The 27,627-nt window shown below is 38.1% G+C and overlaps 1 protein-coding gene across 1 annotated transcript; it reads left to right on the top strand.

The window, feature by feature from the left end:
* The first annotated feature begins 21,261 nt into the window (after window positions 1–21,261).
* Window positions 21,262–27,433, top strand: olfml1 (olfactomedin-like 1). Its single transcript, XM_042411345.1, has 8 exons — window positions 21,262–21,761; window positions 23,717–23,820; window positions 23,966–24,156; window positions 24,409–24,512; window positions 25,473–25,664; window positions 26,361–26,541; window positions 26,632–26,791; window positions 27,008–27,433. Exons 1-8 carry the CDS (start codon window positions 21,633–21,635, stop codon window positions 27,162–27,164), a joined length of 1,218 nt encoding a protein of 405 aa, XP_042267279.1. The 5' UTR covers window positions 21,262–21,632; the 3' UTR covers window positions 27,165–27,433.
* The last annotated feature ends 194 nt before the right edge of the window (window positions 27,434–27,627 follow it).

Raw genomic sequence — 27,627 nt, 5'->3', positions numbered from 1 at the left:
TTTGAAACATCAGGAAATGCAGTGATGTTCCACCAAAGGCAGGGAAGAAGAAGACTGCTGGCTAGCAAACATGGATATGAACAATGCTGATTTCAATATGTTCAGTATGTTTAAAAAAAAAACATTTCTGGCCACCTGATGAATTTAAGTCCCATATTCACTCTTCATTTAGTTCAGTTTATGTTTCCATCAACTCCTGATGGAAATATCTGGCACTTAAGCTGCTAAATGCTTGCATCCAAATTAGGCGGGGAACTGCAGTCAGGTGATAATTGGGTTCATCACAATGAACCACCCCAGCACACAGATTAATACTACTATTAATATTAAAATTAATAAGTCTGAAGCGTATTACTAGGTGATCTGAAACTGACTGGATAAAGGACACTCAAACACACTCAACCTATGGCACTTGACTGAAGAACATGGACAGTCATCAGTGACCACTTAACGACATGTAAAGATAACTGGTCATGGAAATGTTACCATTGTGTAAACTAAACTGGTCCCAGAGCAGCAGTTCATCACCCAGATACTTAATGAACTCACAAAACCTCAACACAGACAAAGAAGATAAACTGTGTCAGCTGTCCTCCAGCTCTTTGTGTGTGTGTGTGTTTGCTTCATATCACCTCCCATAAAGAAAATCAATGAAAGACATCTTGGGGCACAACATTCCATCCAATCTGCATACTAATTGAATTGAGCAGCACAGCTCTGTCGTCTCAAACACCCTGTAGTCAGATCCTTTATGTAAAACCTCCCGGATCAATTTAATGACAAGGATGTTTTGAAAAAGTGCTGGTGCTACCTCAGCTCACTGCAGTTGGAAGACTGAAAAAACAAACAAACATAAAAATATAGATCGTTCTGTATTTTCTTGTGATTTTTTCAGCATTTGATTATATATTTGCTGATTTGGTTTTTTTTCTTGATTTTATTTTTTCTCATTTTCTTGAGCAAGGAAAATCATGACCACAGGTAAAAAAGAGAGAGAAGAAAACAGGAAGAGAAGAGAGGAGAAAGGAATGAAGAGGAGAACAGTGAAGTAGTATTTAGAGGAGGGCAGCAGCCCAGGCGCTCAGTGAACAAACAAGTGAGTCTTTGAAGGCCTTGGCTTTGACAGCAGGATGTGAGATGGGAGAGAGAATGATGTGAGGCAAAATTCAGAGTTAATTTGGTTTTTAGTAAAATAGAGATAGAGTAGTCTGAGAGGACCCTTGGACCTTTTCTAACCATCCATCAGTCTGGAGCTTTTATCAGAGTCAGACCAAGCATCAACAAACTCCTCTTTAGAATCACTCATGCTTCCAGGCATCTAAAATAAAAAAAGGTTTAAACAGACATCCAAAATAAAAAAGTATAGTTCTGTCCGAGGGCCACGGTGATGTAAACACATTAGTTCTATCAATACAGCATGAGCAGAGCTCTTGTGGGAGGGGTGCGAGGCCCTGTCATGTTGTATAAATAAATGAAATGGACTCACAATAGACTAAATGGAATGAATTATGTGACTTCACTTTTCTGTGTAATTCATCTTGGATACAACATCCATTTCAATGGATAGAATGGCAAGCCCACACAGTCACTGATTTATGCAAATAATTCTCGATTTGTTTAAACTTTGCAAAGCTGCTCTTACTCCTCTGATGCCGCAATCAGAAGAATTCTTGGCGCTATCTCACAGTTGGGAAATGTTTGCTCAATGCTGCATTGCGAGACCTTCGAGAGGTGCGAGGCTCTGTGCAGCCGCACCACTCGCACAACCCTTGTGACAGCTATTAATATGGGGGATTTTCATACTTGTTTTCATACTTGATAAACAAAACAAAAATTAATATAACTGAACTTCATCACTTTTCTATGGGGTGGTACAGGTGCTGGAGAGTAGGAATGTTTTTGTAGCGTAAACAAAGTAGTGCAGAAGTGAGAATTAATGTTTAGAATGAAACTGACATAAAAAGCCCATAAATGATAGCATATATGCTACTGCTATTAATGTATGTATGCGAGACTCACAAGAGACATATTAAAAATCAAAATGGTCAGAATTGATGATGTGTATGGGTCCACTTCCAAAATCACTGGATCCTACAGTTCCCATGATACAACCCAATACCATATTTTCTCCAATAAACCCTCCAATTTGGGTAAAAATTCATGTCTTTCAAACTTGTGACTTAACAAAGAGACAATAAATTAAACAATTAAATATGTAGTTTGACCATGTGCACTCCAGAAGTACACATAGGAGCGTTTTCTAATCTGGAGCTCCTATCGGCAGTAATCAACAGGACAACATCATTTCTCTGTGCTTTCCAAATCATCACACATCATTTAAAAAATAATGGTTTGACACTTGGTTTGATTTAGGGAATGATCACAATTTGGGTTCAAATGATGACTTTGTTAAGGTTAGAGGAACATGTTGTGTGGGTTAAAGTTACTACTTCCTTAAAATTAGGCCACCTTCATCGTCATGGCTACAATAACTGTGGGGTTAAGGTTAAGGGATTATCGTAATTAGTTCTTTAAAAAAAACTCTCCTGACCCATGGTTGGAAATATAACATTCATGGTTGGAAATGAACCGCAGTCTCCTGTGTCAAAGTCTACTGTTGGGTTAAATACCTCCACCTAACCCATCACTTCTGAATGAGGACATTTGGCAACTTTTATATACATCATCTGAACTGCTCTGGGTCATAATTACTACAGCTGCTGCATGGCATGTGTCTCTGAAACATGATTATATGTCGTTTTTGGGTGACTGACATTACGACCTATTGTGTTTTTCTTGGGGGGCACTCTGACATGGACATGCAGCCAAAATAAAAACAAATGAAAAACAGATGTTTCAGGTTTGAAAAAACAGTAGTCTACATACATTTTGTTCTCATGTTGCTTTAAATATTTCAGGATGGAGGAATAAAAGCCTCCGCGTAAGCTACAGCAGTCTGTTGGGGAGGTATTAATACTGTAAGTCTGATGTGAAACAAGAGACTTCAGAATATTTTACAATACCTCACAATCGCATCTGTGTTACTAAAAGTTTGAAACGTTTCATCAGAGTGACAGGGGTGAGCTTGTGTCCAACAGGCAGGTTGTGTTTTTGTCTATTAAACATAACCTGACAGGGCAGCTACTCACAATGAAGTGTGGAGACACAGAGCTGCTTGTTGGTTTCTCATCATCTCTACGTGGGAGTGCCTGCTCATCCACTGTAACAACTTAAGGGCCTAAATAAGTTCCAGCATCAGCTGTGTTGCTGTGCACCTTGACATAAGCATAGAAACAGGCATACAAAAATAGAGCAGAATGAAGCTTTTAATGATCTTCTTACTACTCTTTCTTTCTGTTCCTCTTTTTCTAACAGAAACAAAAATGCCTTCAACTGTTTAAAAATGTAGTTTGATCTATACAGCTTTGGAACTGTGGTAATTTTAGAACAAAGCACTGTAAAACTGTAAGAGCCAATATGTAGGATTTAAAAAGAAACAATTGGCCTTTAAGTTAGTGGATTGTATGTGTTTGTAGTGTCGTTCACAGAAGAGACAAAAATTGCAATAATTACTGCATCTTATCAAAGTAGTTTTAGTCGCCCAACTTTAAAAGAAGTACTGCTGGCGTGTCTTTGTCTAACTGATGGGGTAGCCAAATTACAAAATGCTCATATATGTTGCTTTGGAAAGCACTGACATATGACTTATTTTGTAATTTAGATATGAGGACTCTTGATGCAGGTATTCATCCTCCAGCAGATAAAAGATGCATTATTTGTGCACAGCCAACTGTCAAGTGGAAGGAAATGTTGGTACTGTTGATGGGAGACTTGCGATGCAGCTGCACAGGTTGATTATACATAAAGAGTGTGGCTCCATCTATTTCTTGAAATGTCCACTTCAGCTATAGAGTCCAGGCATATAGTTGATTGATTGACTGTAAAAAAGAAAACTGGTCCATAGCACTACTAGAGGTCAGAAACTCCACAGAGTACCTTTAATGCAGGGATGCACAATAATATCAACACGTCATCGATCGGTATTGGCCGATAAAGGCTTTAAAATGAAATATCGGCATTGGCCCGAAATGAATATTTTTGCTGATATGACAGACCAATTTATCGCCTTCTCCTTGTGCCGCTTGGCTGCGTTCAGCTTCACAGATAGGAAACACCTCAGCTGACAGAATGTACCCCACTGTTTGAAAAAAATTCTTGCCTTAGGTTTATAACGATGGTTGGCAACCAGCGTATTAGGTACATTACCAGCATCCTCTGCTTTGGAGTGTGGACCAGAGATGAAATCTGAGCCATTAATCCTGTCTGTCTCAAACTCAAAGAAAACTCTACTACTTCACCCACTTGGCAGGTTCATTAAAGTTTCAATGCTGAGCTCCTGAACTCCAGTCTTCCTAAGTTCTTCCTTCATATATTGTCTTTCTTGATCATACTTATTACAATCTATGGTTGCATGTGTAATAATTTCCTCAACCAAGTGGAAAAAAATGCGCATATATCGGTATCAATATCAGCAATATTGTGCATCCCTACTTTAATGCAGCTTTGAATACTTGCAAAATCTCATTTGAGCTTAAAGTTGAAGAACTAATCAACGAATAGTGAGAATCTTGCTATAACTATAATATAGCTAACCAGATTACAACTCTATTATAATTGTAATCCGGTTGGAGGGCCTTAGTGTCAGAGCTGGTTTTCCTCCCAGTGATTTGGGTGTGGCCAGAAGTACAACATGCATGAAAGTTTTTAACCACAGAACAGTACAGCAGTAGTTTTCTCTCCAGTGTTAATCCGTCTTTCTATATTTAAGGAGGAAATATATTGCAGACAGAAAGTATAGAGGTCTCGTTGTACTCTACTGAAATGAAATGGTTCTGGATAGATGTATTAAGGTCACTTTGGGTCTTTGCTGGAGTCCGGAAAGATAAGCTTATGATCAAAATGTCTTTTCTGACTTCATCTGACCTCTATAAGTGACTTCGTTGTAAGACAAAGAACTTCAAAGACAAAGAACAGACATCTCCATATCCCTCAAGATGATTGTTGCTCATCTGGGACCATATTAGTTTGGCCCTTCCTTCCTCAGAAGTTGAACAAATTGAAGGACCATATGAGTGCCTTTGCATGCTCCATAACTACTTTCATGAATGATTAACCATTGACCTTTTTAAATGCATGCTATAGACATTTAGATTGTTTAATTTTTTTTATTCATTTATTAATTTTTTGCTTTTTTTGTTTTTTCAGCCATTGTTTACATTTAAGTCTGTATTCTATGAAATAATAAGTTAGCAAACTCTTACGATGGTCACAGTGAACATCACGGTGAACATCACATCTGCATCAAGTTTTGTCAGTTTTACATTACATGTATTTGATATCAAGACCTAATTAATAAAAAAATAGTTCTGATGTTCATGGTAATAGATTACACAACTCAGTCAAATTTCATGAGTCTCCAAAATGATTTTCATATTATATGGAATACAAATAATATAGAAATATATTCAAATAACACAGCAGCATTTTTGCTAAATGGTTAGCTGTTGGCTACTTTGAAGCAGTATCATTTTGTTTTCTTCTTTTTTGCCACTTGAAAGCTAAAAAAAGCTTTAAACACAACACTGACATTTAATCACCTTATGAAGTTGATGTGGTGACATGCTAGTTTCTGGTGACCCGTCCAATGTGGGTCATAAATCCCACCACCCCATTCTCCCCTCCAACTCCTGCTGGACAGGTGCTGGACAGCTGGCATAAAATGGGCTTTTAGAGCTTTATATCTGAATACAACTGCTTGCTGCAACACAAAATGAGGTTGATGAAAGCACTGAGAAAGAACCAAAACAGTAAAGTTGCAGGCCCGAAAACCAAAACAAAGAGCTGAAAGATGCTAAAACTCTTTATAAAGCTGAGGAGGTCTGCAGAGTTGGGTGATAATTCTCTGTCGGTTTTTCATTAAGCACTACCCCCTTCAACCCTTTCACTTTACAATCATTCAAGCCATACAAAAATATGTGCAGTTTTAAATATTAGCTAATTTAAAATGTAACGTTTATGTGAGTTGTAGTGAATTGGCTAAATCAAGCATGATGTAAAAACCTTGGATAATTGTTACAGAAAGAGATTTCTTATTTACTTTTTTACTACTAAAAATCTCCAAATAAAGTCATTCTTGTGTTGTAGCTGTTGGGTTCTTATGCTGGCAAGCACTGGACTTGTGGCTTCAGAGCCTAGAGGAAAACATTCTTTTGTTGCGAATACAGTTTAGTCAGTTACCTTTTATGGTGATCTTTCAGACTTATCCTCCAAAAGGCAGATAGCAATCCTGTCCATTTGAGATGACCTTCAGTCTGATCAAAAGCCACCAATGCCCCATTTTATCCCCACAGCCCCTGGTCTATTTGGACAATAGCCACAGCATATCCATTCAATAGCTATTGAACCATCGCCTCTACCTTGTGTGTGTTTGTGCGTGTGTGAAAAAAAAGTCCACTTGTCACTCTCAGAAACATTTTTACCAATCTTTATACTCTTGTGTAATCATTTCACTTTTCAATCACTTAAAACTGAATCCAATAACACAATATTACATGGTACACTCATGAGAAAAAGCTGGTACACTTTTTACACTTTTAGCATTTCTGGGAAAAGCTTCAGCTCATCCGGACATTATCTCGACAGTCTGACACACCCCACGAATTGAAAGGTTCTTTTTTATGGCCTGTAGTGAATTTATAATGTAATCTTGGGAGAATTTGAATTAGATTTTCCTATTAGCCATTCTCTGACTGAACCAAGACATCTGCTTTGAGTCTCTCCTAATACAATAGAATTATCTCTGAGTATCTTCAGTTGATGTCTTCCTGTCCCATCTTTCTCTCAAGCACTGTTCTCTTTTGTGATCTTCCACTCTTCTCTTCCTCCTCCTGCATGTATTTCTCATCATATCTTACTTACTGTACTCAACGTGATATGTATGTGATTAGTGGATGCTAATGAGAATAATATTTACAGGAGCAAATTTTATGAACATAAGGAAACAGCTTGTTTCCTCTTCCTCTTAACATGTATATTTAATTGTTAAGTTATGGCTTCAGTATACTTCCTGCCACTAATGATATTCCTCTCATGTAAAAACTGTGAGACTGCAAGTAAAGGGCTTTTAACTCATTTAAATGTTTAAACATCCTACAGAGTGCACATGTACACAAGAGTTTTAGGGCCTTTTTTTTTTTTTTTTTTTTTACAACACATACACATTCAGTAGGATAGACTTTCTTCTGTTATCTGAAAAGCACTTTCTGAATTCAAAATGAATAGTCAGTGAAGTTAATTATTCAGTAGCATGTTGGATGCCTTGCTCATGAGCACTTTGAAACAGTCACTTCCCTGACTTTACTGCTTCCCCATCCCTTTATTCAGCTAAAAATATTCATAATATAAATAAATAGAATCTAATGACAATGAGAACTGTGATTAAGACACCATCAGTGGAGGAAGAAGTACTCAGATTTTTACTTAAGTAAAAGTATCAATAACACTATGTACTTCATTACAAGTAAAGGTCCTGCATTTAAAATTCTACTTAACTAAAAGTATAGAAGAACTAAAGTACTAAAGCAAAAGTATTTGTTTTGCAGAAACTTGATCTGTGACTGATAAATTTAAAAAATTTAACAGGCAATGCATAGGCAGCATTTTATTATTGGATCTGGGTGAGGTGAAGATAGTTTGAACTGGTCACAAGATAAATCTGAGGGGTTGTGAGATGATAGATTGGGTAGGGAAAAAAAACAGTTCTGCTACATACATTTTTGATTCATTTTTCAGAACTTTTCTTTAAATTTGCTTTTTGTGAAATATTGGACAGTTTTACCTCTTTGGTCCTCAAACAGTTATTCATTTGAAACTATCTGAGGGAAATTCTGACTTATCTTTAACAAAGCAGTGTAATTTATAAACTCATCATGGTCTTTTATGTAAAATCGTCATCTGAAAAGTATCTAGTAACTAAAGCTGTAAAAATAAATGTAGTGGAGTAGAAAGTATAATATTTCCCTCTGAAATGTAGAGGAGTAGAAGTACCAAGTAGCATAAGATGAAAATAATCAAGTAAAGTACAAGTACCTTAAAACTGTACTTAAGCACTGTACTTGAGTAAATGTACTTTGTTACTTTCCACCACTGTACATCATTAGTTGTCTCCATTTAAAGACACACAGAATGGCTCATTACCATATGAAATAAATTTACTTCTTTACAGTAATCCTGTTTACACGCTTTTTGACTATCCACGCAGAGTTGAGGGAAACATTGCTTTCTGTATGTAAGGATTTCACTTGGCAGCTGTGTATGTCTGTTTTGCAAAACCTTTAGTGCTTCCCAACATGTGAAGTGTGAGTTGGAGGAGTGAGGTGTGTATTTATGCAAATAAAATCAGATGATTCCATTACGCTTCTGCTATCTGCAGAGCATTGCATTAACATAACCAAGAATATTATGGTCTTTATTGTACATGGTTTCTGCATTATGCGCATTAGCAGCAAACGTGGCCTCACAGACAGGCACAGACTTGTATATGATGTTTTTTAAATTAGGAATATTCTGATCAACCATATATTCATTCCCTGTTGGACTCAATCATACATATGGGACTCAATCATACATATGAGACTGAAGGTGATATTTAATACATCTTTGACATGTCAATGCCTTTTTCCTGTGTGCATTCAGAATGCAAAGCTAATTTTTGCCCCACTTTATTTGTGCTAATTATGGAGTGTTTTTGCAGTGTGTGGCACAGAAGTTATCTGTACAATTGCTAACAACATGCACCGTTTGGAGGTTGCCTTTGTTTTGCGTGTGCCGCCCTTGGACTGATTTAAAAAAGGTACCAGTTTCTATATTTGACTCGGCCCTCTCCTTTTTCTTCTTATCTCGATACATTTATGGAGTCATATAAAGGACTACTAATGGCTGTCTTTTCATGTCTGTTTACATCTTTACATAAACTTTGTATGCAATTGCTCCACATCTTTCCTTCATCACGTGCTTCGCTATCCTTTACCATCTAGCATTTATGAACAAACTATGTTCTGCAGTGAAGGAAACTGTCACACAAGTGCAAATGTATGGCTACTGTATGTGTTTAATTGGTCTTAAATGACAATTAAGTTCTGCAGAATGGAGGAATTAGCTATACCAGGTGCTAGCTACACAGATAATACTTGTCAGTAGGGTAAATATATTGTTGGTTTTGGCTTTGTTTGAAATGTGTTAATAGTAATAAAAAGAAAGAACAACCTCATCCTTAACAACACCAAATGAACCTATTCGTATTTTATGAGGCAGAGAGAGTTTATGCTTGTCAGAACAGCGACAACTGGTGTATGGAACTGAAAACAATATCCATCCACAATGACTGTAGTTAAGTTGAAATTTTGGCCTATGTTTTGAAAAAAAAGTGGCAGATAAGTCCTTCTCCTGTGTTGTCACGTCCTGACATGGTGTTGAACACAGAGCTCGACTTGTGTCATATGAAAGCTTCTTTAGCATCACTGCTAACAAAGTTAGTTCTCTGTTTGCAGCACTATGGACAATGCACTTCCAGTTGCCATGCAACTGTTAGCCAACCCTAACCCCCAAGTAAAAATCTTGGCAAACAAATTGTAAGGAGAGAAAGAGAGAGAGAGATGACATCGAACAATGTTCTCTGGACAGATTTTACTTGAAATATTTCCATATTTTAGTATGTGAATGTTGAGCTTATACTTTAAATTCATGTGTTATTCTGATTAATGCTGCTTTAAGTAAAATAATGATCAGTTTCAGGGCACATGGGTGCAGACCTGCACAGTAAGCTGAACATCACACACATTTGACAAATTTCTTGTAAACCAGTAATGGCAAACATGTTAGCAAACAGTTTCCTACTTAAATATCCAGCAGACACTGAGAAACAGTAGTATTCTTTTGGAGTCATGTGTAAGTCATGTAAGTCAAATATTCACTCTCATTCTAGCTCTGCTTTGGTCTCCACCAACTCCTGAGGGAAATATTTTACTCTTTAGCTGCTATACGGTACATGATGTTCACTAGCTAGTTGCTAACTTTGTCTGCTGTTTGGTGATGGGCGGGTAGATAAGGGTGAATTGAAAGGAATGTTGAGAGTTGATTAGAATACATGGGGAAATAAATAGGCCACTCAGCTTTTCCATTTGAGAGCAGATTAGAGAATAATTGGCAGCTCACCCATTAAGGAGTGACGCTGAAGAAATCTCATGGTTCCTAATGTTCCAGTGAATGTTCCTACAAGAAGCTGTTGTCACTTTTTTTGTGTACATTCCTTTTACAGGCTGTGTGCCAACACATAATAATCCATTCTTGTGTTTTACCAATTAGCTTCAGACAAGCTTTCCTGAAACAACACAACACATTTTGAAATATTTTGTTGTTTTTTGATTCAGTTCTGAAAGATAAAAGAACATCTGTTACAAGATATTCTCCCACTAAAACTCTCAACAGGGATCAATTGGTACACCTGGATGCACAGCACACTTCAGTGATCTGCAGTCCCTTCTGATTGAGTGTTTGTTTGTCCTTGAATGAATAAGAGCATTTGCTCATTAGCAGGGTGTGGTTTCCTGCATATGCACTGCCTACATATCCACAGTGGAAATGAGCTCCTAACAGTAGCACTTTACTGGGAGTGCTGTGATGGACAAGATAGCCAATGCTCATGAAGCTGCAATATGCATTCAAGAAATCAGTGTATGGGTATGGCTCTGTTTGCTTCCATGTTGCTATTTATACAGTGGCCAGCTAATTAAGCTAACAGTCAGCAGGGAGCCTAGCTGTATAATTTCTCTGCACCAAAAGGGACTGCAACTCGTATCTTTGTAAAATTGTTGTATAAGTCGATTATTTGCTCTTAAATATAATTTACAAGCCCTCAAATCAAGTGCAATAAATTACAAGGGCAGGTTCACTGTATGTAGTGCATGACTGCTAAATAACATAATGCAATTATGAATACATACATAATTGCATTATCTTGTAAAATCATAGTCCTTAAAGTGTACTTTATGTACACTTAGACATTCTTTGCCCCGACACTTGAACTGATATACATACTATACCATAAGCCCTCTGTGTCTGTGTCTCACAAAGCTTCAAGAATAATTCTGATTTATGACAAGTTGGGCATTCTTTTATGATAACTCATCAGAGTGACACAGTGATGCTGCTACAAAAAGTCAGATGCTGCAACAACCAAAAAGTCAGATCTGATGACCAGAGCAGTTGTAAACCAGCTAGCACTTTTGCCAGTTTATCAAACCCACTGTATTTGCAGGCAAAACCAACAGTGAGCACAAAATCCATTGAACAGGATAATCAACTTCATCTTTACCAGTTTTATGAACCGAGTATGTTGACACATTCAAGGAATTTTACCCAGGTTTTCTATAGCTCTCAATACTTAAATACTTAAATATTGAGAAATTTCTACACATGTTAAACAAGCAAACTTAAACTTACAGCTATTACAGACAAGAGCTGGAACACAAACAGTCTATACTGTACTGTATACAGGTTGATATATATGATAAATGGAATCCACAAAATATTAGAAACACCTGTCAGAATAAGGGTTAGGGTTAGAGTTAGCTGATCCTTGTTTGGATATTACATAACTGATTTACTTCTTCATGAGGGTTATAGCATGGTTAAAGGAACTATTCTTATGTTCTGTAGTTTAAGCGTACAGTGTTCCATGGCGTCCTTACCATCCTGTGTTGGGTCTTTTGTTATGACTATGCAGATGTTCCAACACAGGTACTGGGAGGTTTTCACAACCTACACACTGCTGTTAAGTATGGCAGGGAGTCCTGAATGTCTTTAGCTCCAGGTAATTGTGACTGCACCAGAGGACCCAGGTGTTCAACCAGTTGTATGTGTTATCAACTATGGAAGGGGAAGTCAAAGTTTATAATTAAAATTAAATTAAAATAAGACCCTAGTTGTAATAAATTGGAATTATCCTTTAAACAATGTACTGCTTTGCATTGTCAGGAGGCATTATCCACAGATATTTCAGGCTTGCAGAACATAATCAGCGTAATGAACTTAAGTCGGTGTTCTGTAAGGTGAGAAGAAAAAGCTTTCTGTTCCCAATTAGATGTCAAAGCCTGGAAGCAACCTTTATTTCTCTGCAAAAGGTGTTTTGTCTCTCACAATGTGTTTTGCAGCTTTCTGAAGTGCTAAAAAGGTCAGCCAATAAAGCTCCCAAATGTGTGTTGCTGTCCATGCCCATGGCTGCCTTTGTGTGTGTGTGTGTGTGTGTGGTAAAGTGTGTTGTGATGTGACCTTACCAGTACATTCCTTCACCTGTACACTTATACACCTCGCTCTTGTCTCTATAGCAACTAATGTCCTTCATCACTGCACGGACAGTGGAATTCTTTGTTCTTCAAAGCCCTCAGAACACGCGTACTACTCATCATACAAAACTTACAATCTAGTCCCCTAAGAGCCCTGCAATCATTTACCAGTTACTCTGTGTTCCAACATTTATTTTTCTTTTGTTTGTCAACTGATTGAAAAATGATTTGTTCAAAAAAGCAGTATTTCTAAGCTTCCACTTGGTGATCAGAGATCACTTCCTCCAGCACTACTTGTTCTCAGCACACAGCAATGTGCTGAAGGTTTCTAATATTAATAGCTGTATGACATAATCCTGTTCACTCCTAATGCATGTCTGATGTTTCCCGTGCTTTTAGAGCCTGATCTCTGTAGAGCTCACAACTGGAGGTGTTGCTTCAAACCATCTCACATTTGGGGAAATGGAGGGCGCACATTGAGGAGACAAGGGAGGGGGAAACATCGCTTAGAAACGGATACAGTAAAAAGAAAATAGCACGATGGGAATTCCCTGTTTCCAAAAATAATTAAATGCATACACTGTGTGCACTTTTTAAAGTACAGCTCTCCATGTACACAGCCCACTTGCCCCTCTAGACAGCTAAAACGTTAAAAGCTGAGTGTCAAGAAGTTCACTCATGGTGCGAAACAATAGAATAGACATGGCATATGATTTAAGCAACACCAAAAATGTTGTGACCATTTGTGACAGATACACTAGCGCTGGTGTCCCACAACTTTGAGGTTTTAGCACTTACATGTCAAGAGTTTACAATAATGGTGCTGTAAACAGGGCAAATCTAACCAGTGGCAGTCAAGGGGGAAAATGTCCACTTGATAAGGGAAGCGGCAAGGTTCACATGAGGTGGGCTACACACACTGTATGCAAATAACAGGTCAGTACAATAGTGGTGTGATTAATGACTTTCGAATGTTCGCTATAGGTCATTTCTTTCAGCACCACAGACAGCTCTGAAGGCAGGAAGTCCCAGAGCTGTAAACTGGGTGTTTCTTTTCCCTGAATTCAGCCTTGCAGGCAGACAAACGCTTCTTCCAGTGCAAGCATTCATAAACCCCAAAACACGTACTATGTCACATGTGCCCAAACATCTTTTTGTATAAGTAATGTATATTAAAGTAAGGTGACTTATGATTAAAAATCTTTTGGTGTGTTTCATTATTGTGTCTGTCCTTTTTTTCTGGCATAATAGATGATTGCATGGAAATATTCAGCTACAATGATGAATGATCCCATTGGTGACTTCTCAAATAAGGTTCATGCCTTCTCCCTCCCCTGCCTGGAATAAGCAACTGTATTTCCTGTCTGAGAAAGTCCTTGTTTATTTCTTATTCAGTTGTTATGCCTTGGACATTAATTATCCTAAAGAAGCTTAATCATATTAGTCCTTTTATCATGTGGAACCATATTGCTTGAAGGTAATAGTGTATCTCGTACTGTAGAAATGCATGTTTTTTCTTTATAGCTACATTAATTGTATTTACTTTTTTGGGGGGCAGCGCAACAAAGTAAAAACATCATGTTGACATATTACTTTCTAACAAACTCCTTTTAGCTCTATTTTGGTTTCAACCAACTGTTATTGGAAATATCTGGCTCTTTATTTCTGTCTGACTGTGGGCTGGGTTTATTAGAGATTTTTCTCTGCTGCTGCTGTACATGAGGCAGAGAGTGAACCAAAACAGTGAAGCTGTAGGCTGTAAAACCAAAACAATGAGCTGAAAGATGCTACAATGTTCTTTAGAGCATTTTAGCATTTTGTTGATATAAAAATATTGATTTGTGCAGCTTTAAATACTAAAAGTGATCATTTGAACCCCTTGTTTGAAAAATATTCAGTTTTGATTGTACAATTGTAGCTTTCATTCACATTCCTAACTGTATAATACAGTCTCTCCACTGAGAGTCTGTCAGACAGAAGCAGTCCGAGTGAAACCTTACGCAAGTGGGGGAAAAAACAAATAAAAAACAGTAATTTTCCAGAAGATTCAGTGGAAAATGATTTTCCCATTTGCACACAGCAAATATAAATAAAACAGGATGTGAGGGACAACAAGATTTCACAGGTTGGAGACACATCTGTGTTAATCTTTTAAAAAAAAAAAGAGTATACAGGAACAAGGGAGAAAGAATAGGTTATATATCTTGCATATCTTAAACCTAATGTTGACTGGATATTCTTGCGTGCAAGTGTTTAGAAATGTTCTCTCTTTGAAGGATTAACCTAGTTGTGATCTTCTTATGTTTGTTCTAATTTTGTCTTCACAAGGTTTCACATTTTCATGTATATGTATGCAAAACATAGCTCCTGACTAACAAATGCAAATGTAGATGAGAGTAATTTGCTTTGAAATATAAGGAACGGAAAGGCTGAGGTTCCTGACAATGGAAATGCCTCAGTGAAGTAACAATAAATTGTGCTTGAATAAAAGCTAATTAATTTCTATACCTGGGGTTGACTTGGCATTCACCTTGGCCTCCTGCACCAGGGAGCATCCTAGTAATGAAAATTTTAAAGAGTGGGACTGCGGGAAGTCGGGCGACCCACAGAGAGATAAAGAGAGCAAGAGAGGGAGGGAACCGAGAAGGAAGGTCAGAGAGCGATTGTGAAACCATGTTAGACACATGGGGAACTATGACAGTAGATATTGCGCATGTAGCTTTATGTAATGGGAAAGATGAAGTGACGTATAAAGCTTTAGATGAGGAGACATGAGTAGGGAGATAATGAAGGAGAAGGAGAAAAGGTCTGCCTTGTTCTGGTTTCTCCTTTTCATTGTCTCTCTTTTCACCTGTCTATCCACCCTTGATATGGAAATGTCATCTCTACATGTCTTCCCTCCATTCTCTCCTGCCTTACCTATCTCTCTTTTTATGCATCTATCTACATCACTGTCTAATGTCTACTTGATACTGTCAGGCCTTACTAGAGCTGAATACAAATACCAGCTGTCAGTTTGACGGCCTAGCTCTATGAGTGTTAATTCAGTTAGATTAATGTGCTGTATTGGCATCATAAAATCTGATCTGGATTGTTAAAAACTGACAGCAACATCACAAGCACTCTACAAACCAGAGTTGGTAGAAATCCACAGCAAGATTGCCTGTTCACTCAATATGGATGAATAATAATCACTAACAAATATAACAGTATAATTGTTACAGCCCTCTCTCTATCTCTATTTCTCCTATTTACTTCTCTCTAGTTCTCTCCAGTTGTCTGCAGAGGTTAAAGTGGGATTTGGCAGGTGGAAGATCCGGTGTAGCGCTGAGCGGTAAAAATTACCCACCTCAAAATATCTCCCAAATTGATTTGTATTCTGAGCTCTAGTGGACTTGTTTTCTTTGTTGACAGGTTATGTGATCAGCTGACCTTCTTTTAAGCACCCATTTCTTGACATATTTTCTGGATCCCACTGGTTCAAAGGAGGCCCAACCCCCAACCAAGAAATGAGCATCAGTGCTGAGACCTTACTGATTTGTAGTTGTGTCCGTAGTGGCGTTATTATATTGTTCATTTCAGAGAATCCTCTTTCACAGTCAGCACTGCTAACAAACGAGACAAAAAACAGACAATTAAAATAAACATTACTTAACTAAAAACAACTTACAAGTGCATATTTCTTGACAAGCAGCATCAAGCCCATTGATCCAGATCCCCTGATGATGTCACAGAGTCATAGACATATCCATTCGCTGTAAACACAGAGAACCTTTTAATTCAGGAAGGTTCTCCTATGCACAGCTCAGTAAGATTACTGGCACTCATCAGAACAGATCAGCTGTGGCAAAAGCATGATGCTGAACTGAAGCTATGTACTGACCCTGTGTGCTATCTTAATCCTGGAGCAATCAGACCTGGAAGATTAGAGGCCTGAGTGAAGGCCACTGCTGAGGGTTAGAAGTGATGATGAGAAGGCTGTGCAGGTATCTGCTGTTTCTGTAGCTCCAGCTGCTGCTACTTCATCCTGCTGTCTGTGACTCTGCTTTTATCAAGCAAAAATATAAGCACAGATGTAAAATACATCAATTCATTCACAAACATCAATCAGTCCTGCTGCTCCACATGCTGCATCATAGTTCTTCAGCGCTGATTTCAGGCAGAGAGAGGCAGAACTAAAGAAATCTGATTTATTGAACCTGCAGCCTGTTATCAGAATACAGGAGACAGAAGATGAGGGGCAGGGTGTAAGCATGAGAGAAATAAAATGTCAAATAACGCTTTTCTGTGGAAAAGGTCAATAACTTAGTGAAATCTCAGTGTGCACGTGTATTCCAAAAAAGGAAAAACAACTAACTCTTCTGTCTTGTGTCAGTATCAGTCTGGAAAGATTCCAGGTCAGTTTCTGACAGCTCAGACAACAAGGTCTAGAGTTCCAACACAGGTCATTTATATAACTCACACTTCAAATATTACTGAGTTACATTATCAAATATTTACTGAGTTACATCATGCACAGCCGTGTCTACTGTTCATCAGACAAAGCCTGGCGTGGCTTGTTTATCTGATGTCTGACTACAGCAGAGACAATAACGCTACAGTGGTTTACTGTCAGTTACAGAGACAGGAGACAGAGCAGTACAGTCATCTGTTGTTGTTCATTGTTTTTATTACCAATTAATATTACCAATGTTATCGTGTGGAGAGATAATCAATAACATTACATTGTAGGGATGTCACGATTCTGATTCTAAATTGAAAATTAATTTAAAAGAGTGTTCGATTTTGACCTTCAAAATCAAAAGCAGGATCTGTGATTCTCCCTGTATTTTTTTTCTTTCCCTACTTGCTCATGTCCGGCGCTGCGCATGACACCTCTTTCCTACATTAGTAAGGTAGACAACGGGCTATAATTTTCACCTAAACAAGCCGTCCTCTGAGCTGGACCAATAACGTTGGTCTCTATGTACAGCCGGCTGTGAGACGAGTGCGCAGGGACCGTCTAGAAAGTGCAACACTTAAACTTAGTTTCCTCACCTGCAAAGAGCCACCAGGATTAATCCTGGTGGCCACAGGTGAGGAAACTCAAGCTGTTGTTGTAAACTAACCTTCCGCTGTCTAGTGGCTCTTCTTTTTGTTTTTGTGTTTAACATTTTGTTCCCAATTGATTGGTGAAATAAGTTATTGTTATTACATTTTAAATAAATTCTTTAAATTTGACCATATGGACTTAGTGTGATACATTTCCTAAAAATATGACACTTATATCACACTTGATACCATGTAGCCTTTTTTTTTTTAAAGAATATGAACATGTAAATGACAATAGTCAGGGCATAAAATCAATATTCTCTTGATCTTTACAAATCAAAAATCAATAGTCTAACGATGGCATAGTCGTCAGTGCTGGAAAAAAAAGTTTAAATCAAATCAAAGTCTGACCTTAAAATCGAAAGTCGAATCAATAAAATAACATTGAGCTCAGGCACCACAGTCTATGGGAGACCAGGGCATTTTTAACTGAGCTAAACCTGTTTTCATTCCCATATATAAACTTTCTTGGTTTCCTGACAGTCCCCATTCAGATTTTGATCACTCAGGGCTGCTGCAGTCTGATGTAATTGGCTCCGCACAGTAACTCTCAAACTGGCCATTGCAGCCAGTAGAACATGTCAGGTGCATTAACAACTATGTCTTTTAAAAAAAACATTTATGTTTAAGAGCTATATCCGGCACCCTACAGGAAATAATTCAGTGCATATGTTGCCATCTATGTGTATGATGATGGACAGATTTTTTCACTTTCTGTCCTCCACATGTAAAGCCTCTACAGAGTCAGCTGTCTCCAGGCGGAACCTGTCTGCACTGGTTGGCATTAAAACCTCATCATCTGCCAAACACAAAGACTGGCAGGAAAGGTCAAGAGACAGAGGGTGGTGGGAAGCTGGCATCACTCACTCAATCACTCAACACACACACACACATGTATACACACACATCCGTGTATATTAACAGTTATGCACTTACACTCACACAGAGACAGTTACATGCATACACGCACACAGAGACAAACATCTTTTTAGTTTTATTTAATGTAAACACACTGACTCAAACAAACATGCAAACATAGTCATAAATACAGAATCATGGACACACACAAAGCTCTTGGGATTACTGCTGTCATTCCTGAATGTGAACCCAGTGAGATGTCTCACTGAGACTCTATGGATATTTTATAGGTCTCCTCCACAAATTGTAATGAATCTTTCATGAGGTTACATCTCATTGTGTGTGTGTGTGCGTGTGTGTGCGTGTGTGTGTGTGTGTGTGTGTGTGTGTGTGTGGTTGGAGCATGTGTGCACATAAGTGTGTGTAGTATGCAGCTAGAACATTGAAGGTGGTGGTCATCTGATAACCACCTGAAACAAGTTAAAATCCTTTTCTTACCTTATCTCAGGTACATTCCTCATGGAAAACAAATGTTTACCGTATTATTGTTCAGTACTCAGTTGAACAGGTATTTAGATTGCAGAAGATGCTTTACAGTAAATAGCAACGTAACGCACAATTTTATATTTTATGCTGGGTATAGACTACCACAGGTAAGATTAATTAGGTATAGATCTCTTGACCTGATGGTCAAATAGTTACAGCTTCACTGAAATGAAATGCAATGTAGTTCCTCTTTTGTGTTTCCATGATTAGTCGTCAAACAAGGCAGGAGAAGGCAACACTGAATAAAGACCTTCAGTCTTTTAATCTACATAGAGCATCGGTTTACTCAAGTACTGTGCTTCAGCACAATATTATTATTCCATTTTATGTTATGTTACAATTCTACTTCATGACATTTCAGAGGAAAATATTTTACTTTTTGCTACATTTATTTGACAGCTACAGTATTTACAGATTAAAATCTTACATAAGAAATGTGAATCAGTTTATGTTTTATGGTGCATTGTTACCAAGTAGTATCTGAAGCAATTAAAATAAGCTCCACCACAACCAACTACAACATTAAAGCGCCACTTAATGCACTTAATGCATTTAATGCACCATGATAATGCTCAGATATCAATGATCCAATAAAGTAATAATATAACACTGACAGCTGCCATGCTGCATAATTGGTACTTTAAGTACATTCTGCTGCAAGACCAGGCTTTTAGACTGCTGATTTTTTATTTTAATTTAATTTTTTAAGCAAAGTCTACCAGTTGGGACCTAACAAAAGACACTCCAAAATAAAATACTTAACAGGATGAGTGACAATCATAAACATATTTTCTCTACATAAAATGATGTTTATTTTTTTTCTGACTTTTCTAATCATTCCTTTTCTTCAGCCAGATAGTGGATAGTTTTACTTTTTCAGGCTGCGAGATATTGTTCAAATAAAACCATTTGAGAAGAGAAAATCACTTTGGTTGAACTGCACAGGACTCAAACAGATTGGTTTGGAGTCACACATAAACAGTAAGTGGATGCAAGCCAAAAAGGTTAGGAGCCCCAGCAGAGAGTACATTTCTGATCATGAACTTGGTTTCTCAAAGTTCCTTCTTGTTTTCCTCCTGCATTACTACCACTGCACCCCAAAGTGGATTTAGCAGTAGGCTATAATTACAGACCACATTTAAAGTAGTGGGGGCAGTGGTTGGCTGTGGGGGGGTGACATAGTAAAGCCTGATAATATAAGACTGTATTATGTTGTAGTGTGTAGTAGTGCTCCTGTTATGATGTGGCGCCATCTTCTGACAGAAACCTGCTATAACTGCAGAGGCCTAAAGAAAGATAAAATACTGCAGATCTCAACAGAGGACGTTAAGAAGATGGGATATACAGTATGTTGTTTTGTTAGCATGTTTTTGTCTTATCCTCTATTGTCCTTGTCTTGTTCACATTTGGTTGCCACTCTGCAGCTCTGTGTTTAATATGCACTACCACAGTGCTTAAAGCTGACAGCCAGATGTTGTCTGTCATAACAAAAAAAGCCCAGGAAACAGGCCCAGGCGGCTCTAAAAAGCACCAGATGGAGATAAAATGGCAGGACTGAGAGCTATCCATAATGGCAGTGACAACCTTTGGACCTAAATCAGTCAGAATATGATTTGGATCACCAAGAACGATCATAAGGCCAGGAAACCACACTGCCAAAAAATGTTCAAACTTGGATTTACTGAGTCAGAGATCTGTTTATACTTTTTATTAAACTATTTCTAACTGTCAGTATTCATCCTTCAATCAGTTTCAGAATAGCCATTACTTTGGGAGGTTATAATGATAATGACATTAGATAATAACATGTCTTTAACATCCTAGTCTAGAATTAGGAGCAAAGAAATTACAAGGCAACTATATAATATTTGTTTTGTGGGTTTATTATGTAATATCAAAATTAAACCTGTAGTCCTGCTGGTGGAAACACCCTTTCTGTCTTTCAAGATAACAACATACTTGTGTAGACTGTGTGAGTGTGCTTTTGTAGGTCAATTAAACAGTTTTCCTGGTTTTAATATCATCAACTTTGTAGCTTTGACATAGTAACTGATCCTGATCCTGTTACTGTACGCAACCTAGTTAACAACTTTTATTGAACAGCTTCTGTTCTGCCTGAGAACTGAGGACGTGTCAGTGAACCATCTGGGGAGTATTACAATAACACAACGCAGGACTGACCAATAGGCTATGGACTTGTCTTGGTTGTGTGTAACTCTTTCTGTCTTTAATCCCCCTCTCTCTTGGTTTCTCTCTCATACCTTAAATGCACAAACTCCAAAATCCAGAGAGGGGAAGGGTGGGAGGGAAGGAGGTAGAGAGACAGACTAGGAGAAAGGGGGGCTGGGAGAGAGTGTGGGTGAAGTTCATTTGGATCCAAAACCCACTGGAGCAACAACTGATTAGAGAAACAAGGCAGAACGTTCTGGAGTTACAACTCTGAACAGGACTGAAACACTTTCTAAACGCAGTAGGAGGAAGTAGCATGTTCAGCTTTTAAAGGACCATCAAGGACTCCTTTCAACACAGCAAGACTGTTGTAAACTGTGACTGAAGCCACATGAATTGATCTTTTTTTTTTTTTCTTTTGGCTTATTTTCAGAGTGGAAGGCTGTCTTAGTGGGTTGCACACTGCAGGACTGTTTCAGAAATACAGGAAAAGGTCTCATCATCACTGAAAGAGAAGTCGTCGCTGCAGAAGTTTTCAGTGCTGAGTTACTGAAAGAAGTGCTAGTCATGTCAGGCAGAGTGGTTCCTGTCTTTCTCTTAACTTTGTGTCTGACTGTGACTTCAGTCCAGAGCCAGGGTTCCCCACAGGATGCCTTTATAATTCAGTACATGGAGAGGAGACTATCTCAGATGGAGGTAAGTGGCCACTGCACTTGCAGGATGGGAAGGACATGACCGCGTCATTCCAGTCTCAAAGGAAATATTATGTTAGCACTATGACCTCTAACACTCCTAACCACTCTAACAGCTCTTACTGTTGCTTTTCATGTTAGTTACTGATGCATGAACCTTTATATTCTGTTTTTCCACAACTACACTTCTCTGTAATACTGTCAACTTTTCTTGCTTTGATGTTAGAAACAGCAGCACCTAAAGAGTCATGACTCAGAAAATGAAGTTTACACCATGTTAGATCATCTGGCTGCAACATTGCTGGCATCCACTGCTTTTACAATGTCCTCTTGTTTCACCAAAACTAGGTTGAATCTGTAGAAAATAGCTGTGAATATGTACTGTATGTCTGAACTGTAGAGTTACAAAGTATGTATGTCTCAGTGTAGTACTATAATGCACTTAATTTTAGAGAGCTTTTAGGTACTAGCCTGATCATTAACCTCAGCAGTGGTTCATGTTTTAGAGTGAGATTGCTGAACAGTGACAATTAACCGATGATACTAAATGTTAAAACGTAGTTTAATTGTAGCACAAGAGGACAGGTGTCATGAAGTCAGTGAACTGACACAGTAATGTTAGTTACATTATTATTTAGCTAGAGTTTGCTAACATTAGCTACCATTAGCTACCATAAACTACAGGCCATATGAAACTAATTAAGGCTGTGACAGCAAAATCACTGGGTGTATTGAATTAAGCAATGATGTGTCTCATTTCCTCAGAGTTCCAAGGCTTTTCACTTTTTAGAGGAAAATGGTATAATTTTATCATTCAAAAGTTAAGAGTCAAATTGTGCCAGAGAATTCCATGTTTCTACTTGAAGGATAAGTACACAATTTTTAAAGTCTGTCTTAAAACAACAGTCAGGTGTTCATATGAACAGTGAAAGAGGTTTGGCTCGCTGTAATCATTCCTCCTGTTCATTCTGGTTATTACTGATGCACAGGTTGGCACCTTGCATGGCAGCCCCTGCCATCAGTGTATGAATGTGTGTGTGTGAATGGGTGAATGAGGCTTGTAGTGAAAAAGCGCTTTGAGTGGTTGGAAGACTAGAAAGGCGCTATATAAGTGCAGTCCATTTACCATTTTGCCATTTACTATTTAAAAGATCCCCTTCAAATGTGCTTTCAATGTAAGTGATGGGGGCCAAATTCCACAGTGTGTACATACAGTCATTTAGTGCAAAAATGCATTCAAAAGTGTATCTGAAGCTTCAGCAGTCTGAGTTAGTCATATCAAGTGGGTATCTGCCACATTTACAGTCTTTTTAGCATTAAATTATTATGTCTAGGATATCTATATGATTTGACTCATTCGGACGGTTGAAGCTTCATATTAGCCTCAGATAACCTTATAAATATATTTTTGCACAGAAGGAGGACTGTGTCCACTTTTGTCCCCCATCATTTACAATGTAAGTGCATTATGAAGGGATCTTCTAATGGTCAGTATGAACAGGAGGAATGATTACAGCAAAAAAACAAAAACATTTCAATGTCATTTGGGCCCCTGACTGTTGTTTTAAATATTGTGAACCTGTCCTTTAAGCAAGTCCACTTGACTTTTGGAGCTGCCATTCACAATAATGCTAACACATAGTTTAACAGTAGCACAAGAAGAGAGGAAAACAAATTTAAGTCAGTGAATTGACTCATTATATCTGTTATACTGTAATATTTAACTAAAGTTGGCTAACATTAGCCAACAATAGCTAAGATAAGCTACAGTACTGGTCATACCACAGACCAAGGAAGGCTGTAGCAGCAAAGCCCTTGTGTAAGGAAATGAACAAGTGTGTGTTTTATTGTTTATGAATTTGTCTTCACATTTGTAAAAGACAGAACGTCTTTCAAAAGTAAATTTTTTTCACTTTCATTCTGTATTCATAATACTTTTCTCTGTTTCAATGACATCAGGAGCGTCTGAACCAATGTGAGCAAAACACAATGAGCTTCACCCAGAAGACCTATGACCTCTCCTCTGAAATGAGGGGTTATCTGTCCACTATCAGTGTCCTGAGGTAGGCCTGTCTGAAGTCTACCTTTGACCAGTTGTCCCAAATACTCAACAATAGCAAGAATGAATGAATGAACCAGTATGTGACTGAATAAAGAAACAATACTTAAAGATATGGTACATGAAATGAGAAGTGTTTTATTCCATAGATCGGAGGTGAAGAACCAGATGGACAGTGTGTCTGTGCGTGTAGAACGGGTGGAGAGGGAGTTGGAGTATCTAGAAAACAAGATCCCCACCCAGTCTGACATCGAGATGGAAGAGGCACTGCTTGAACAACAGATAAAGGCTGCAGAACTAGACCAGCTAAAGAAGAAAGCCAAGATCAAAATGGAGAATGGTAGGAAATATGCCTGCACAGTGTACAGTGTGAGTGTATGTGGGCAGCACTGATAATGGTTGCAGCGTTATCTGTCTGGTGGTCAAGGCTTTGGCAGAAGAGGAGGAGAAAAGTAAAAGAATATATATTAAAAGTGCAGAGACAAAAAATAAAAGCCAGATAAACAGAAAAGGAGACAAAAAATGCATTAACATTGTACAACAGTTGAATAAAAACCTATTCATTCATACTCTTCTCCTCAAACACCTCCAGACTGCAGCACAGCTCTGAGTCAAATCAAGTCTCTCAAGATTGTGAAGAGGGCAGGAGACACCTATGGTTCCTGGTTCAAGGACCCCTCTGGAGGATCAGCTAAGGTCTGCTTCTTTTTTTTTAGACTACATAATTACAATAATAGTGGACTGTTTGCAATAGAGAGACAGCTGTTTTCCTTTCTGAGCAGCCGGTGCTTATTTTAGTCTTAGCATGGGGTTGCTGAGGGAGGATCACTAAACATTCACAAAATTAATAGTATTTCATGAGGCTAATTCATCCAAGATCAGCACATCCATTCTTTATTTGTAAAGATGCACTGATCAATATTTTTATAATACAATGTGACATTGGGTAATGTGAGTTAGTTTAGTAGATAAGAGCCAGATCCTTCAGGAATTCTGGAGACCAAAACAGAACTAAAAGGAGAGTGAATATTGGGCTTACATTTGTTAGGTAGACAGAAATGCAACTCCAAATGAACAGCAACAGTTTGGTAACATGTTTGTCATATCAACTTCATACAATGATAATGTGCTAATGTTATGTTTACAGCTTGTTCTGCTGCCCTTAAGAGGCAGAAAAATCAATACTGCCAGCTATGTTGGGATATCAATGATTGGCAGCAGTGTGCTTTTGCCATGTTCAATGTATCATTTTACTGAAACAGATGCAAAACCACCCAGAAAACTCAAGTTAAAAATCGTACATTTTTAGGCCCATTTTCACAGATTAGAGAGGTATATTTCCTGATCCCGTTCCTGTGGATATCTCTAAAATCATACAAAACTTTGATGGTTGAATTGTAAGAAGATTTGATGGTTGTTTTTACTATTTAAAAAAGCAAGGGTTAAATGTCAGATTTTTGTGTAAATTACTCAGATTCAAAGAACAAGAAAGAAGAAAGAAAGAAATCTAATATAAAAGCAGCAGATATGATAATTGCATAAACACCACAGATTAACAATATCATTACATAAAAACCAAGAATGGAATGTAAAAATTGAGTTCCACAATATAATTTTCACTCACTTCTCAGCTTGTCAAACTTTTAAATCCTTCAGGTCTACCTGCTCAGTGGAATTCGTAACAACACTCTCCTGGAGTATGTTTCTCTGCGAAGCTTCTCAGAGAGGACCACCACACCACCAGCTAAGGTGGTGCAGCTACCTTTCCCCTGGCAGGGGACAGGTCACGTGGTCTACAATGGATTCCTCTTCTACCACAAGGCAGATACACCCAACCAGATACTTAAGGTGTGTGACTGAAGTAAAATAATGAAAGGCTTATACTGTATATGTGTGTTTCCCATTAAGGCTTTTCTGTGTTGACTTGCACTGTGTTTGTAAGGTGTAAAAGGGGGCTGTATGGATAGCACATAGTTTATTCAGTGGTCATGCTGAAAGTTCACATTGCTTGGCAACAGTCACTGAGTTACGTTACTGACCACTGATTGCATTTCTGAGATTTGGCACTCTGACTTCATAACTGACTTGCAGTGCAGCTTTTGGCTAGAAGCTGATCCTTTCAAAGGAGCTTAGTCAATAGGGAGTTGATTTCTGTCCTATTTCCTTTGCTTTGCTGTTTTAGCTGACGTCAACGAGTTAACAATGCCAAAAGACACAATTGTGTTCCAGTAAACTAACCTGTCTTTCCTCGATATATACTTTGAGTATTTTGGAGCAGATATTATTGCTAAAGACAGTTTTATAGGTTAAAATAGCATATGCTATTGACAATACACCCATATCCACATAGCCTAACCATAGTATTATATTGTATTTTTATCAGGATTATTTTTTTCCTAGTCTGGTTGCTATATATAGATGATTATTCACACATTTCCTATGCCTAGAAGACATATAACACAACTGAACAAAGAAATCAAAACAATAATGATGAGCATTTCTGAATTTCTCTATTTTTTTTTTTTTTGTTTCAATCTAATAAAGGTGGACCTGTTGAATGGGTCAGTGGTGGACAGCACACTTATCCCAGGAGCAGGTCGTATCCCAGTCTACAGCCTGAACCCCAACACCTACCTGGACCTGGCTGTGGATGAACTTGGCCTCTGGGTCATTCATGCTGACCCTGAATACGGAGGCAACCTGGTCATTGCCAAAATGGATAAAGGTAGAGAGCATTATACCCACATACACGTGCACAAACATAACCTAGCCTCATAAATAATTACCATACAGTATTTGTTTGTCTCTATCACAGGAACCTTGGCTGTAGAGTATACCTGGGATACGCAGTGTAAAAGCCGAGATGCTGAAGGAGCTTTCCTAATATGTGGGACCCTCTATGTGGTCTACAACACACGTTACGGAGGACGCTCCACCATACAGTGTCTCTATGACATCCATGACACCATCCACAGGTTGGATTATACACTGACACACAAGATAACCTACAGACACAGACACACACACACACGTGCAATCTTAGGATTAACCTGCTGGTAAACAAGATTTTAAATTATGATTTTAGTGCTGAACAGACACTTCCTACAGATTCACAAATACACTTTGCAACCACATGATCCCTTTCCCAACAAATTGAACATGTTATCTTTTGTTGTGCTATCCATCTGCAGTGATGAGAGTCCTGTGCTGTTCTTCCCAAAGCGCTACACAAGCCACAGCAGCATCTACTACCACCCCCGAGACAAACAGCTGTATGCCTGGGACGACGGCTACCAGACAATATACAAAGTGGAGACGAGCAAGAACAACAAAGTTACTGCTGAATGATGATGATATCTAAAGAGTTTTTTAAAACATGTGCTATCACTTCAAAAATAATCCCATATTATGCAATAGTTACACATAGCTTGTAAAAGCATACATTTAGTAAAGTTACGGTTGAGTATCTTATACTGCACTGTCAATCATGGTTCTTTGCTAGCGCTGCCTTTATCGCATTATCACTATAGACATAAAGATCATATCAAACCAACTTGACTTATGTAGGTCTTGTATATATATGTTGTATCACCACAATAAAGAGCATTAAAGTGTCATTTTAATTGTCATGAAATTGCCCACAACTGATTTTTGATATTTGAAACAGGCTAGATGATCCAGATTTAATTGATTTTTTTCTGAAAAGCTGGCAGATAAAATACTTGTAACATATTCCTGTGACAGCCCATGCTCTTTTTGCTTACTAAAACACTTCCTGGATAACTCACACAAGTCGAGCAGCACCTTAAAT

The sequence above is a fragment of the Thunnus maccoyii genome, chromosome 5 (assembly GCF_910596095.1).
Source record: "Thunnus maccoyii chromosome 5, fThuMac1.1, whole genome shotgun sequence".
Lineage (NCBI taxonomy): Eukaryota > Metazoa > Chordata > Actinopteri > Scombriformes > Scombridae > Thunnus > Thunnus maccoyii.
The sequence above is the reverse complement of the archived record's forward strand: the minus strand, read 5'-3'. Positions and strand labels throughout refer to the sequence as shown.

What these genes read in the sequence shown, in the direction of transcription:
- olfml1 (XM_042411345.1), top strand. Translation starts at nt 21,633, where the DNA reads ATGTCAGGCAGAGTGGTTCCTGTCTTTCTCTTAACTTTGTGTCTGACT. An exon ending in GGAGACTATCTCAGATGGAG is followed by an intron (nt 21,762 to 23,716) that starts GTAAGTGGCCAC and finishes CAATGACATCAG; the next exon opens with GAGCGTCTGAACCAATGTGA. An exon ending in ATCCATGACACCATCCACAG is followed by an intron (nt 26,792 to 27,007) that starts GTTGGATTATAC and finishes ATCCATCTGCAG; the next exon opens with TGATGAGAGTCCTGTGCTGT.